Genomic DNA, 13,396 nt, shown 5'->3' with positions numbered 1-13,396 from the left:
GACGCACCCATGCTGGGATGAGCGTCGGTGCCCCAAATCCTGGCTGTCCGGGAGGGTGCTACACCCAGGAGAGGGTGCACTGGAGCCGAGCCCACCCCCCTCAGGCAACTGGGGGGGGTGCGCGGACCCCCCATTTGTCCCCTTGGACAACCCAGGGCTGCTCCCAGCCCCCCCCCAGAGCAGTGGGACACCCCCACCCCATACCGCACTACGCGGGATCAGCAAGGGGAAGGGGAAACTGCATCTCACAGCCGCGGGGCGGCGTTGGGAAAAAGGAAAAAAAGAAGAAAAAAAACCAAACAATTTTATTTTTTCCAACAAGATCTGTAGCAAAGTCACAGTGGCATTTCCATGCCCGGTCAGGAGTAAATACACCCCCCAAAAAAAAAATATATAGAAATAACTTAATTGGAGCTACGGTTCAGCAGAGACAAACCAAGAGTGGCTGAGCAGCAGGCGATGCTGCTGGACCCGGACCCGTGCTCCAGCAGAGCCGGGAGCGGGGGCTTTCCTGAACCAGCACCCCCCCGGCGACCCGCACCGCTGGGAAATGCTCCGGGACAGCTGGGTAAAGCCACGGCCACCCCACGTCCCACCCCACGTCCCACCCCGGCACCCTCACAGCAGGCAGGAGGGCAGCCGCAGGCAGCCCCCCGCCCCAGCACCGCTCCCCAGAGATGGGCCGGTGGCTGAAAAACGATGCAAACAAAAAAAAAAAATATGGTGTAAAACACACCGCAGGCGCTCCTGCCCTCACCCCGGGTTAAGAGGCACTTCACATCCCAAATTACTGGGGGCTGGGGCGGGCAGGATGGGGCAGAGCTCCCTCCGAGGGCTGGGTTGGGGTCCGGCCGTGCCAGGGTCCCCCCCCACCCACGGAGGGGATGTCCCCATGTCACAGCAGAAACAGCCGGGCCGGGGCAGGGAGGAGGCGCAGCCTCTGCCCCCGCCGTTGGGACCCTGATGGGGGGGGACGGGGACTCAGCTCGGAGACGAGCGGCACCGGGGGCTGCCCGACGGGATGGCCGGATCCTTCCTTGGATGCAAGCCAGAGGTGGGGAGGGGGTGCCAGGGCAGCACCCCCACCCAGCAAGCTGCACGTCTTCCAGCACGACGAGACCCCAAGAAGCAGGGACAAAGGCCACGGTACCCTCTGGCGATCTGTGGCCCGAGGAGGGTCCTCCGCGGTGGCAGGATACGGCCCAGAGGTGTAACACCAGCACCGCATGGCAAAGGCAGCGCCCACAGACACCCCAGTTTGGCTTCATCCAGCCTCACCCCAAGAAAGGCACAGAGCAGCCGAGCACCCCCAGCTCTGCCAAGCAGCACTTTGGGGTCTTCTCAGCTTCTTGGGGACCCCCTCTCCTGGGAGGAGGGGCAGGGAAGCCCCCCCTTTACCTTCCACAGCTCCAGGCCCCTTTAAAGGGGGAGACAATATTCCAGCAAAGTCTTTAGGGTACCAGCTCCCCCCTGGCCTTTCCCCCCCCCCAAACCTGGGGCAGGAGGAGGAGGAGGAGGGAGCGGAGGCAGGTCAGGTCATGTAGCGGGTGACAGCTCTCAGGGCGTAGAGCAGAGCCGCCTGCATCCGAGCCTCCAGCAAGAGCAGGTTGATGTGCACCTACGCAGGGAGAGCGGGGTCAGGGCACGGGGTGGGGGGGCTCAGCACCACCCCCCCCACCCTGCCTGGGTGGGGCAGCACCTTTTCCGAGTGCTTGAAGTGTCTCCAGAACTGCGTATACGTCCGCTTGGTCGTCTTCTCCGGGTAACAAGCCACCGTCTTGATGTAGATCTTCAAGCTGCGCTCCAGGAGCTGGTTCACCTCCCCATAGTCGTAGTCATCGTAGCTGGGGGAGAGGGGCGTTATTCCAGGCACAACCCCTGCCCATTCGCACACCCCGGGGTTTTTCCAGACCTAATCCGTACCCTCCAACAGCATCGCTTTGCCTTAGTCTAAGACCGAGTCGCGGGCTCCCGGGCTGGACCCGTTCACGGGCTCTACCCGAGGTGGAGAAGAGGGCTCCAGCCGCGGCTCGGGGACCTACCGGATGCCGAAAACGCAGTGGACGTAGTTCCAGATGGCCCTGCGCAGCATGGAGGTGTCCACGCCGCAGTGCATGGCGATGGTGTTGTACGTCAGGTTGTAGACGACCTGGAACTTCTCATCCAGGAGTTGACCCACGTCGGGGTAGAGGCGGTTGATCAGCGAGTAGCCGTGGTCCTCCCAGGTGTAATCCTGCAGGAGAAAGGGTGCTGGGGTAGGGGCTCAACAGGGAAACGTGGGGTCCCTTCAAAGCCAGGGACACAAGCTGGGGTCTCCCCCTCTCATGGTGACCCCCCCCCAACTATCAGCATCTGCTCAGACAGCTCCAGCCCGGTCCCAGCCCTTCCCCCTCTGCACCCACCTTGTCCACGATCCTGGGAACAGCCCCGCTGTCCCCCCCACCAAGACAAGCAGGACCTGCCACCCAGCACCCTGCCACCCCGTCCCCTCCGGCTGGCGCGGGACCGCGAGCACCCACCTGCGCACGGAAAGTGGGGGGCGCCTGCTCCCCCCTCCGCGTGAAGTCCTTGTAGCCGAACTCGGGGTCCTCCACGAAGCAGAGGACGTTGGACTGCAGGGAGTGATCCGCAATATCTACAAGGCACCACCGCAGCCGCCGTGAGCGATGCGGCGTGACCCCGGACAGAGCCAGCCCTGCAGCTGGGGGTCTGATCCTGCTCCTCCCTGGGCAGGTACTGGCTCCTTCCCCTCCTCCCCTGTGACTTCCCAAGCCCGCAGCCGGCTGCACCCCTACACCTCCTCACCCGAGGGAGCGACCAGCAAACTCTCCGTCTTCTCCAGCTCAAAGCGCGTCGCCATCTCCTCCTGCGTGACGCCTTCCTCCTCCAGCTGGTTTTCCTGCAGCAGCTTCATCCTCTCCATCAGCACCTCCACCTCCTGCAGGGCGTCTCTGCCCTGCCGAAGCAGAGCGCAAGAGTCAGCCCTGCCCCAGGTCGAGCAAGGTTGCAGAAGGGTTGCAAGCCCAGAGCAGCACGGAGCCGCTCTCAGCTCTGCTGTCACTGCTCTAAATGTTCTAAAGAACAAACTGGGGTTTGTCCTGTCCGGACCCCAACTGCTCCCATGCCCCATCCCGGCGACTGGGAGAAGGGGGAAGCCCTGCGGAGGATGCTACTGGGCAGAGGATGCTACTGGGCAGCCCTAAAGCATCCGCTGTTCCCAATAAAAGGCCTCGGGGCGATTCCCAAGGGAAGCACCATCAAGCAGTCCAGCACCCCACCGTGCCCTCCCTTCCCACCGCTGCAAGGCAAAGCCCGGCGGAGGATGCTACTGGGCGGAGGATGCTACTGGGCGGAGGATGCTACTGGGCAGCCCTAAAGCTGTTCCCAATAAAAGGCCTCGGGGCAATTCCCACGGGAAGCACCATCAAGCAGTCCAGCACCCCACCGTGCCCTCCCTTCCCACCGCTGCAAGGCAAAGCCCTCCCCCCCGCCTTACCCCGGAGCCCCCCATGCTGTCATCAGAGGCAGGGCTGCTGTCGCTGTGGGGTGAGGGGGGCCGGCAGCCGTGCCCCCCATCCTGGTCCTCCTCGGGGTTGATGCCGCAGCCGAAAACGAAGGAGGCGAGCGAGTGGTAGTGGGTGAGGAGCACCAGGGCCTGCACCAGCTCCGCCAGCGACCAGCTATTCTCCCCCGTCTTCAGCAGAGCCTGCAAGGCACCTGGGGTTGGAGAGACCCCCCCCCGGCTCGCTGTGCCGTACCCCCCACCGCACCCCCAGAGCCTGGGTAAGCCAAGGGTGGGGAGCCAGGAGGGTGTTTGGGACGTGGCTCCCCCATAAACCAGCCGCTGTCGGCAGGACAGTCCCCAACCACGGGGGACAAGTCACCCCTTCCCCATCCATCGGGAGCAGCACAGACCCTGCCCTCCAGCTCAGAGACCCCCCTGAAAGGGTTAAACCTGGGGGGGGGGGGGGCTTGTGCAAGCAGGGATGTTTGGGGTCAAACCCCCAAAAACCAGAGTGTGGGTTTTGGGGGGGGGGGGGGTTTGATCTGCGCCGGCAGCATCAGCTCTCACCTCGATGTGCTCCTTGGTGATGAGCCAGGGCCGGTGCGCCAGCAGTTTGTTGATCTCGTTGAGGTTTCTGAGTTTTTGGGGGGCACAGTGCAGCCCCTGCAGCCACGCCGGGTTGCCCCCCACCTGCAGGAACTCCCCCATGTGCAAACCCACCAGGTAGGAGCACTGGTGCCGGGCTGCTGCCTGCGGGGAGAACCGGGCAGTCAAGCCCCTGGCACCCGCCGGGGGGCCCCCCCACAACCCTGTTACGAGCCCTTGGAGAAGCCAAGGCAGGGAGCCACCCCCCCGCATCGCCCTTGGAGGGTTTTCCCTGGGGATGAGAGTCCAGACAGGGATGTCTGCCCCCCACCCCCCCCGCACCACCAATGCCGGTCCCCAGGGCCTGGGAGGGGAGGGGTGCTGGGGTACCCCGGGTGGGCACCACGGGACCACCCCAAAGGGGCTTCCAAGCCTCTGGGACCACAAATCAGAGGGAGGGGCCCATCCGTGAGGTCCCAAATGTCTTCCTGCCTCCAGGGAAAAACGCAGCAGAGATGCCGGGACCACACATACCCCCAAGGGACCCCCCACCCCCAAGGGACCCACACCCCCAAGGGACCCCCATCCTCACCATGATGGCGATGTAGTGGCGCTTGTGGTAGGGCAGGGGTCCGTCCATCCGCAGCAGGAGGTACTGGGTCTTCCAGAAGCTGCTGAGATACTGGGGGTGCAGCCCCATGACCATGGTGATGTTGTCCACCCTGCCCGCTGAGACGAAGGCTTCGATGAGGAGCTGGCGCCGGCTGCTTTCCGCACCTTCCTGCAGGATCTGCCGGGATGGGGAGAGGAGGGCGGTGAAGGGCTGTGTGCTGCAGCCCCCCACTCTTCCCAACAGCCCCCCTAACCTAGAGGGAGAGCCCCCGCCCCCCATCAAGCATCGGTGGCCAGCAGGACCCAGGCATCCAGGAGCACCCATCCCACCTCATCGGATGCTCACCCCGTCGGAGGTGCCCAGCCTCCTCCCTGCCCGGTACGGACACCGCCGGCAGTCCCCGCTGCCCGTCTCCCCCCTCCCGGCCCCGGGGGGCAGGGGGTGACGGGGGGTCTCCATGCTGGGACCAACAACCCAAGCCTGCGGGTTGGGTTGTTTATTCGGGCGCTGGTGTGCGGCGGGGAGGAGATGGGGCTCAGCCCCCCCACCCAGCCTCTCCACCCCCGCCGCGGTGACGAAACCACGGCGTTATCTCTGCCGAAGGAGGAACCATCTGGGACACCGACGCCGGGTGCTGAGATAGGGCTGAGGGTGCCTCGGCATGGGGAGCCCCGGGGATTTCAGGGCACAGGGTTTTTTTAGGGGGGGCAGGGCAGGACGGCGGCTGCCTTTGCAGCACAGGGGAAAGACAGCCACGTCTGGATGAGTGGGGAAACTGAGGCACGGGCAGGGCAGGGACTTGGGACTGGAAAACACCAGGGTGAAACACAACTGCTCCCCCCATCCTCCAAAACAAGACACGCCCCCACTGCCACAGGGATACCCCCAGGCTGGGTGACCCTTCCCCATCCCACCCCCCCCAGCATCCCACCCCCACCCCAGTTGGGCACTAGCAATTGGGGGGTGCGGGAATCCTTCCTTAACAGCCCCCCGTGGCCCCCACCGAGGGCAAGGAGGGGCAGAGAAGCCCCCCCCCAGCAGGGAGCGACGCACCCACCCAAGACCATCCCCACCGCTCTTACCTCTCCCAGGGGGATGAAGGCGCTGGGGCCCTTCCCCAGCTGCCGGGGGACCTTGTCCTAGGAAGGAAAAAAGCAGCAACTTTAGCCCGGGAGCAGCCGGCAGCCACCGAGCGTCCCCGGGACGAGCCGCCGGTGGCGGGAGGAGCGCGGCGGCACCGGAAGGGGTGACTCACGCAGGGACCCCGCACGGGCCACGGGGACGCGCGGCCATCGCCCCCGCGCCCTTGCGTCAGGCCGGGCAGCGCCTGATGAAATCGGGCAGGGGTGTTGCTGCGCACCCCCGGGGAGGTGCGGGACACGGGGACCGTGCCAGGACATGGGAGCCGCGGCACGGTAGGCCGGGAGAGCGGAGACACCCCTCGCTCCCAGGTCTCGGTTTATCACCTCCACGGGAAAACCGGAGCCCCCGGGGGGTCCCGCGAGCAGCGCGGCTCCGGCCGTGGCCCTGGCTGCAGCCGGGCGCTGCGGTTTGCAATCACCAGCATAAATAGGGTGCTCGGGGGGTCCCACTAACCCCCCCCCCCGGGAACAAAATGCCAATAAACATCTCCACCAGTTTTTTTTTTCCTCCCCAAAACCATTAAGGCAGCCAAGACAGAAACAAGGCACCGGTTACAGGTTAGCTGCTGCTCTCTGCGCTCCAGGCACAGGGTTCGGCTCCTTTCTGACCCCCCCGCCATGCTCCATCTCCCCCCCCCCCAGCTCCCCAGGGAAAAGCAAGTGTTTTCATGCTATATTTTCTCCAAGCAGATATTTTTTTCCTCTCTGCTGGCGGCTGCACCCAACCAGGGTGCACATGGGGGCAGTGAGGGGGATGCCGCAGAGCATCCCCACCCGGAGCACAACTGCAGGGGTGGCTCGGTGCCCACAGGGACCCCCCCCTAGCCAGCCCCGGAGCCGAAACACAGGGATGCAGCAGAGCCTGAATCCACCCCCGTCCCGCTTTTGCGCTGCAACATCCCACCAGCTTGCAAGTTTGCAGCGATGCAGGGGAAATTTCTCTGCTTGCATCACAGCAGCACCCATAGGTGCCAACCGCAGACGGGGGGGATGCAGCACCCAGCCCTGAGAGATAAAATAATCGCCCCCAAAACACCTACAGAAAACCTGGTTTGGGGCTGGGAGAAAAGAGGGTGTAAAAGGATTACAGCCCTGGGAAGGAGGCGAGGGGGAAGGGGGGGGCTGGTGTCCCCTCAAATAGAGGGGGGGGAACCAGGACCGAGACGGGGCAGCGGCAGCAAAAGGGCATTCGGCAGACGAACGCCCGCAGCATCGCTTCCTCCAACCCACGCTCCGGATACAGGTGCCGGTGGCAGCACCCGCCGCCCGCCGCGGAGGAGGTGCTCAGGGCCCCCGCTCTGGGTGGGGAAGCAGCACCCTCCTCTTCCCGTCCCCTGCAGAAATCCCCCGGGTCCCTCCATCAGCCGGAGCCAGGGTGGCACCGCCAGGCTGGGACCCGTCCCCAGGCTGCACTCGGTCACCTCCGCTGGGACTTTTGAAGGGGAGCCCAGCACCAATCCTGCAAGCAGGATGCGAGCCCCGGGGTTTGGATCTGCCCTCCCAGGGAGCAGGCAGGGTCGCAGCCCCCCCCGGGATGCCCACAACCACCCTGCTCCATCCCATGGCATCCAGCAGCCGTGCCCGTGGTGTCGGGGACAGCAAAGCTCCCGCGGTTTTGCTCCGGGTGCAGGGAGAGATGCGCCAGGGAGACATGCACAGGGCAGGCAAGGGCCCCCGGTCACCCCGCTTGCACTGCTGGGGACGCAGAGGCATGCCTGGCCCCCTGCCAGCCCCCAGGACCCAAAATAAAGGGCTCATCCCCAGCAGGGAGAGCGGGGTGCTGCCCACACGCTCCTCATGACTGGAAGCGGGCAGCCTTGCCCCCGCAGCACCCAATTACTGGGTTGAACCAACCGAAGCTGGAGTTGCACTGGGGACCGTCTGCAAGGCTGCTGCTCCCACAGGACCCACGGCTCTTGCTGTCCTGGGTGGGGGGCAAAGGCATGACTCTCATTTTATTGCACTCCCCCCTCCTGCGGCTCAGCCAGGCAGATCCTCCCCCCATCCCATCCGCCCCACTGCACCAAGGCAATTCCCAGTGACCCCCTTTCTCCCTTCCCCACATCATCTCCCTCCACCCACAGCTGTCGAAGGCTCCGTGGGGTGGGCAGGGCACGGCCACCCCCCGCACGCCCGGCCCGCAGCTGGATGAGACGTGAGAAACCCACGGCATCAACGGCAGAGAGAAGCAAGCACAGCACCCAGCGGCGTTTTCCAAACCCAACGGCACAATGGGACACGCACCTTCCAGCCCATTAATGACGGGGAAGCTCAAAGGGCAGCTCTGCCCCCAAATCTGCTCTCCCACCGCCCCCCCCCCATGCTCAGCACCCAGCATCACACCCAGCACCACGCTCCCGGCCTCCTGCAACCGTGCAGAGGAGGCTGCGGCGAGGTGGCAGGGAATCCCACTGCGGGAGATGGAACATGTCACGGGGGGACGGCGGCAGCACGAAGGTGCCCGGACACGTGCAACGGGGGGTGCTGATGGCAGGACAGCCGTGGAGCAACGGGACAAGGAGCCGCTTCTCCCAGGGGTCTTTTCCGCGGTGCCCTGTGAAGGGACGAGCCCGGGGATGCCGCCCGGCTTCACCGGGAGAGATACCCGAGAGCTGGAGCCAGGCACAGCCCAGGGGATGGCGGGTGCCTTCTCCTGCCGGCTGCCTCCAACCCACTACCGAGGCGGCGGGCGCAGGCTGGCACCCTCTCCGGAGCGGGGAAGGGGTGTGGGATGGCACGAGGTGACCACGCAGCAGCTGTCATTGCGGCCACGCGCTCCCCACGTGTCGGGCAGTGGGTCACGGCACGCCGTGGGCTCTTGCCAGCACTGGGCTGCAGCCACCCCGGCAAAGCGAGCAGTGCCCACATCCCCGACGGCTCCGAGTGGGTGGGATGCTCCTGCCCTGAGTCACCACGGAAGCGAGACTGGGGTGACAGCGGGAGCAGGCTCATGCCATCGCTGCTCTGGGTGCTGAGCTGGCTCAGCACTGACTCACGGTTTGGGGAGAAAGAGCTGCTTCGGTGCTCCAAGAGGCTCCCCGGGAGGGGACGGCAACGAGAGACCCCGGCAGGCAAATCCACGGGACGGAGACGGCAGGAATTCTGACCCCGAAGGCAGCGAGGAGCCGGGCAGCTGAGCCCAGCCCACCCTGCTGCTTTTCGGTGACAGCTCAGGGTGACCTTTGAAGGTGCATTTTAATCATCCCTACGCAGAGGCTCGTTATGTTTTGCTGCATTAAGCAATCCTCAGGGGTGCTGCAGTTAACCCTCGCCACGCCGCCGCCGAGGAGGGTATCACCTCCTGCTTAGGCTGATGGGGAAACTGAGGCACGGAGGCGATGCTCCGACCCGCACCAGCCACGCAACCTGCTCCCAGGCTCCTGCCAGCACAGGGCAGGCGGAGAGTCTCGATGGAGACACGGAGGGAAGGAGTTAATCCCCCGGGAGCGGGAAGATGGGTGTGCTGAGCAGCGAGCCCCCCCCACCCCATCCTCACACTGGTGCCAGTGCTTAGTCAGGGGTTGGAAAATCATTCCCGATAACACGAGGTTAAATAAACACCATTGCAGCCGCCCAGCACAGCAGGTTTGCCCCCTTGTAACCGTGTTCCTGCCAAAAAAACCGGGCAGGAGGCTGTCCCTGGGCCGTACCGGGGGGCGAGAGCAGCGCCAGGGCTCGGCCCCGCTGACGCACGGAGCCGACGTGCGAGTGCAACCTCCTTGGCACAAGCCACCCCCAGCCCGACCTGCTCCCGGAAAGCAAACCCAGCTACCACCACGCTCCAGCAAGGAGGGTAACGAGATCCCCAAATCCTACCCTGCCTCCTGAAAAGGTTTCACGGAGAAAAGCCGAGCTGCCGCTGAACAGCCAGTCCTGCAGCGGTGCAAACCCACAGCACGCAGGAACAAAGCCGAGGCGTAACCGTCCCAGCCCACGGAGTTTCAGCGGTACCTGCTAGATGTCGGTGGCCAAGGTCTAAAGCATCCCCGCCGCCGCCGTCCTTCCCCCAGCCTGCTCCAAAGCACCCATTTCAGGCCTCAGCTCATGCCAGGACAAGCGCCGGAGGAGATTCCCTGCTGTCTGGGGTCTTTCCCACCCTCTGTCCCAGGGTTTGCAGCTTCCAGCTGGAAGTAACCGTCCCCGCAGCTACGCCGAGGTAGCACGGCTATTTGGGGAACCACCGACTCCCCGCAAGCAAAAGCCTGAGCTGCGGAGCAATCCCGCTCTCCCTGGGGAAACCTGAGGGAAGGGGAACGCAGGAGCAAGAGGAAAAACTGCAAATGTTGGGTTTTTTTTTTTTCAGAGGGGAAGATAAGTCTTACAAATAGAGGCAATTCCCAACTTTCCAGGAAACTCAGCAGCTGAAGTTGCGGACCGACCCGATTGCCTGGGAGGGACAGGGAGGTCCTGCAAAGCTCCACGGACACCTCAGACCTCCAGTTCTGCACCCTGGGCTCCAAATGCAAAAGCCCTGGGCGCTGCGAGATGTTTCCCAGACTTCTGGGTTAACGGGGACATCGGAAAGATCCCATGCCCGGCCCGAGAACAGCAGCACAACGACTGGATGGAGACCCTGGAGCCCTCCCGCCAGCCCCTACCCCCAGTGGGCATGTCCCATCGCCAGCCCCTGCCTCAGTTTCCCTTCACTGCCCGGCCGGTGCCCGCAGGCAGGGCCTCTGCCCACACACATGGCAGCTCCGGGAGGGTTTGGGGAACCCCGAGATCTCCCCATTCAGCCACACCAGTGTCCCCCTGCCAGGACAGGGTCACCCCATCCCCAGGAGCCCTGGGTGGGCTCCCAGCATCCCAAACCTGCTCCCGCACCCCAGCACCCTTATTTTTAAGCTCGCTGCAAAGCAGATGAACAAGAGGGTTATTTTTGCAGCCCGGCCCCGGCTCCTCCGCCCGGCCCGACATGTCCCTGCTTGTCCCCCCCCTGCAGCCGGCCAAGGGGGGGGACCCCCGGGCGGGGGGGGGGGGGCGGGACAGAGCGGTCCCGGGGGGTGGTGGTGGGGGGTTGCACGGTAGCAGCACCCCGTCCCACCCCGGGGTGGGGGGCGATGCAAATCGGGCAGGCGAGCCCCGAGCCCCTTACCTCGCCGCCCCGCCGAGCCCCGCAGCCCCGGTACTCCTCCAGCCCCGCGGGGCGGCACGGCGAGCCGGCCACCAGCATGGCAGCGCGGGGGGCTAGGCGGCGGGCATGGCCGCGGGCGGGGCGGGGGGTCCCCGGGTACCCCCGAGCTCTAGAACCTTCCCCGCTTCCCCAGCGCCCCGCGCCCGCCCCGCTTTCATAGAGCGGCGGCGGGAGGGAGGGGCCGGGGCGCAGCCCCGCCCCCAGCCCCTGTTCGACCAATGGCAAAGCCGGGGCGTGGCCAACCCATAGCCGGCAGCCAATAGGAAGCGGCGGCGCGGGGGATGCTGGGGGTTGTAGTTCGCCGCGGGTTCCCGGGGTTGCTCCGGGTTGAACCCTACGAGCCGCGCTGGACCCCCGGGCTTGCAGCAGCGGGAACCCCCCGCCCGCCGCCGAGCTCCCCGGTGCCGGCTCAGGGGGGGGTCTCGCACTCCGTGCGTCCTCTCTGCTCCGAGAGGAAGGGCAGGATCCCCCCGCACAGCCCTGCTGCGGCGCCTGCCCGACCCTTTGACACAGGGTGTCACGGCAAATGTCTCCTGGGGCCAAAGGGAAAAGAAACCTGATGGAAAAGGCACGCGAGGAGCCTGCGCGTGTCTACGGGCAGTGGTATTTGTCCAAAATTACTCAGCTGCCCTGGTCTTACCTTGTGCATAGAGCCTGCCCCGTGGCTCCGCGTGGCCATGAGCAATCGCTGTGTCCCCCCTCCTGCCACCCTCGTGCACCCCGAGGCTCCCGCCAGCTTTGCACGGAGCAGTTTGATTAACCCAGTGCAGAAGAACCTCAAGAGTTGCCGAACAGCTCTCCCCTCCCAGCCTCTACAAGGCGTACAGCCCCGTGCCAGCTCTTGTCCATTTCAATAACAAACACCAAACCCAATAAAAGAAGGTGAAAGAAGGAAAAAAAAAAAAAAAACCCACACCAACCCCACCGCACAACCACGGGCGGCCCCAGACAGCAGCGCTGATAACAATCTGGTGCTGCTTGACAGCCCGCACATGGCAAAGTCCAGCAAACGGGAGTTGCTGCACAAACAACTCAGGTTTTGCCTGGCAACAGCCTCCTCCGGCTCCGGTCCTGAGCTCCTGCCAATTAAGCGAACACGTCAGCGCGCCTCGGCAGCGCGGTGCCGGCGGCACAGCCAACGGCCGGCACGCCATGGCGCGCTCGCAGCTGCATCAGCCTCTGCGGGGAGAGAGGACAGAACGAGTTTCAAATGCTCGCGGTTGGCTGCTCCTTGTCCTTGTCCCCTTCCCGGTGCACCACAGCCTGCAAACACCCTGTGCTATTTTTAGGGGTGTTTTGCAAGAGCGGTTCTGCACCGAGGGTGTGGGCTCCGGGCAGCTCCGGCCACCCTGAGATGTCTGCTTCTGTATTTGCACTTGTGTCATTTGAGAGGAACGATTTGGGGGTTTAATTGCATCTGAGCCGAGGTCTAGGTTGTGCCTGCTCCGAGGGGAACCCGGCCCCCTGCTCCCCTGGCGCCAAAGGTGCTGTTTCAGCCCCTGTCACCCCGGTCCAGCTCCATCGCCTGCTCCTTTGGCCCCGTCGCACCCCCGAGCTGCCTTACACGGGGCAAGAGCCAAGATGCTGCCGGGTCCCGGGCCAGCACCGGGGCTGCGGCTACCTGAGGCCACGAGCTCTGTGTTTGTCCTGGCTGAACACGCCAGCCTGGAGACGAAAAACCGTCTCTTGCTTTGCAGCAGTGAAGGCAACACAGCGTAAGGAAAGCAGGGTGGGGGGGCTGCCTCTGTTCTCCCTTTTCTGCCCCCCAGAAAGCTCTGGACTCGAGGGGGACAGGCTGAGATGGCCCTGGGGACCCCAGGGCTGTCAGGCGGTGGCCCAGCTGGAGAGATGGGCTGGAGATGCTGCCAAATATTTAATATAAAAATATCCCATCAGAAGACACCGAGGGCCGTGCTGGAAGGACGTTTGCCCCGGCAGGGCCGGCCAGCGCCGCCGCCCCTGTGTGCAGAGCAGGGGCCGGAGGGGCCGAGCACGGCCGGGCGGTCGCAGAGCCGGGCAGCGCGCTCGCTCGGCAATAAGGAGCAGCACGCAACCCCCCATCTGCTCCGCAGCCCCGGGTCAGCCCACCCCGGCCGATTAGAGGCAGCCGGCACGTTACCTGCAGCCTCAGCACTTTTCCTGGCCTGTTTGCAACGCTCCTGCCCACGTAGCAGCCGGCTCAGGCTGTCAGCAGCATCTCCCCGCTCCCCGAGATGGGAGGTGACCTGCCGCCACCTCCGAGCTGCCAGGGGCTCGTACCCTCCCATGCCGCGTGCCAGGAACGGGTGACAGCGGGCAGTGCCAAGGCAGCTTCAGCATCTCAACTCCTTTTATCCCACAAGCCTCACCCAAGAGCGCTCGAGGTCTCACTTTTTGTCCCAATTTGAGCTCAGCAGTGCTCGTTCTTCAAGGAAATA

General features: G+C 64.8%; 1 protein-coding gene and 1 long non-coding RNA gene across 2 annotated transcripts; one reads left to right on the top strand and one right to left on the bottom strand.

The window, feature by feature from the left end:
- Positions 1-287: 287 nt before the first annotated feature.
- On the bottom strand, positions 288-5,331 carry SESN2 (sestrin 2). The gene is given in 12 exon segments (XM_075173569.1): positions 288-1,618; positions 1,700-1,844; positions 2,043-2,233; positions 2,520-2,635; positions 2,806-2,956; positions 3,497-3,706; positions 4,073-4,255; positions 4,683-4,880; positions 5,049-5,176; positions 5,179-5,251; positions 5,253-5,288; positions 5,290-5,331. Coding segments are annotated over 12 exon segments (1,545 nt in total). The 5' UTR covers positions 5,317-5,331; the 3' UTR covers positions 288-1,531.
- Positions 771-2,920, top strand: LOC142092919 (uncharacterized). Its single transcript, XR_012677238.1, has 2 exons — positions 771-861; positions 932-2,920. It is a non-coding gene; the product is annotated as an uncharacterized LOC142092919 (long non-coding RNA).
- Positions 5,332-13,396: the final 8,065 nt, after the last annotated feature.

The sequence above is a fragment of the Calonectris borealis genome, chromosome 25, assembly GCF_964195595.1.
Source record: "Calonectris borealis chromosome 25, bCalBor7.hap1.2, whole genome shotgun sequence".
Classification (NCBI taxonomy): domain Eukaryota; kingdom Metazoa; phylum Chordata; class Aves; order Procellariiformes; family Procellariidae; genus Calonectris; species Calonectris borealis.
The sequence above is the reverse complement of the archived record's forward strand: the minus strand, read 5'-3'. Positions and strand labels throughout refer to the sequence as shown.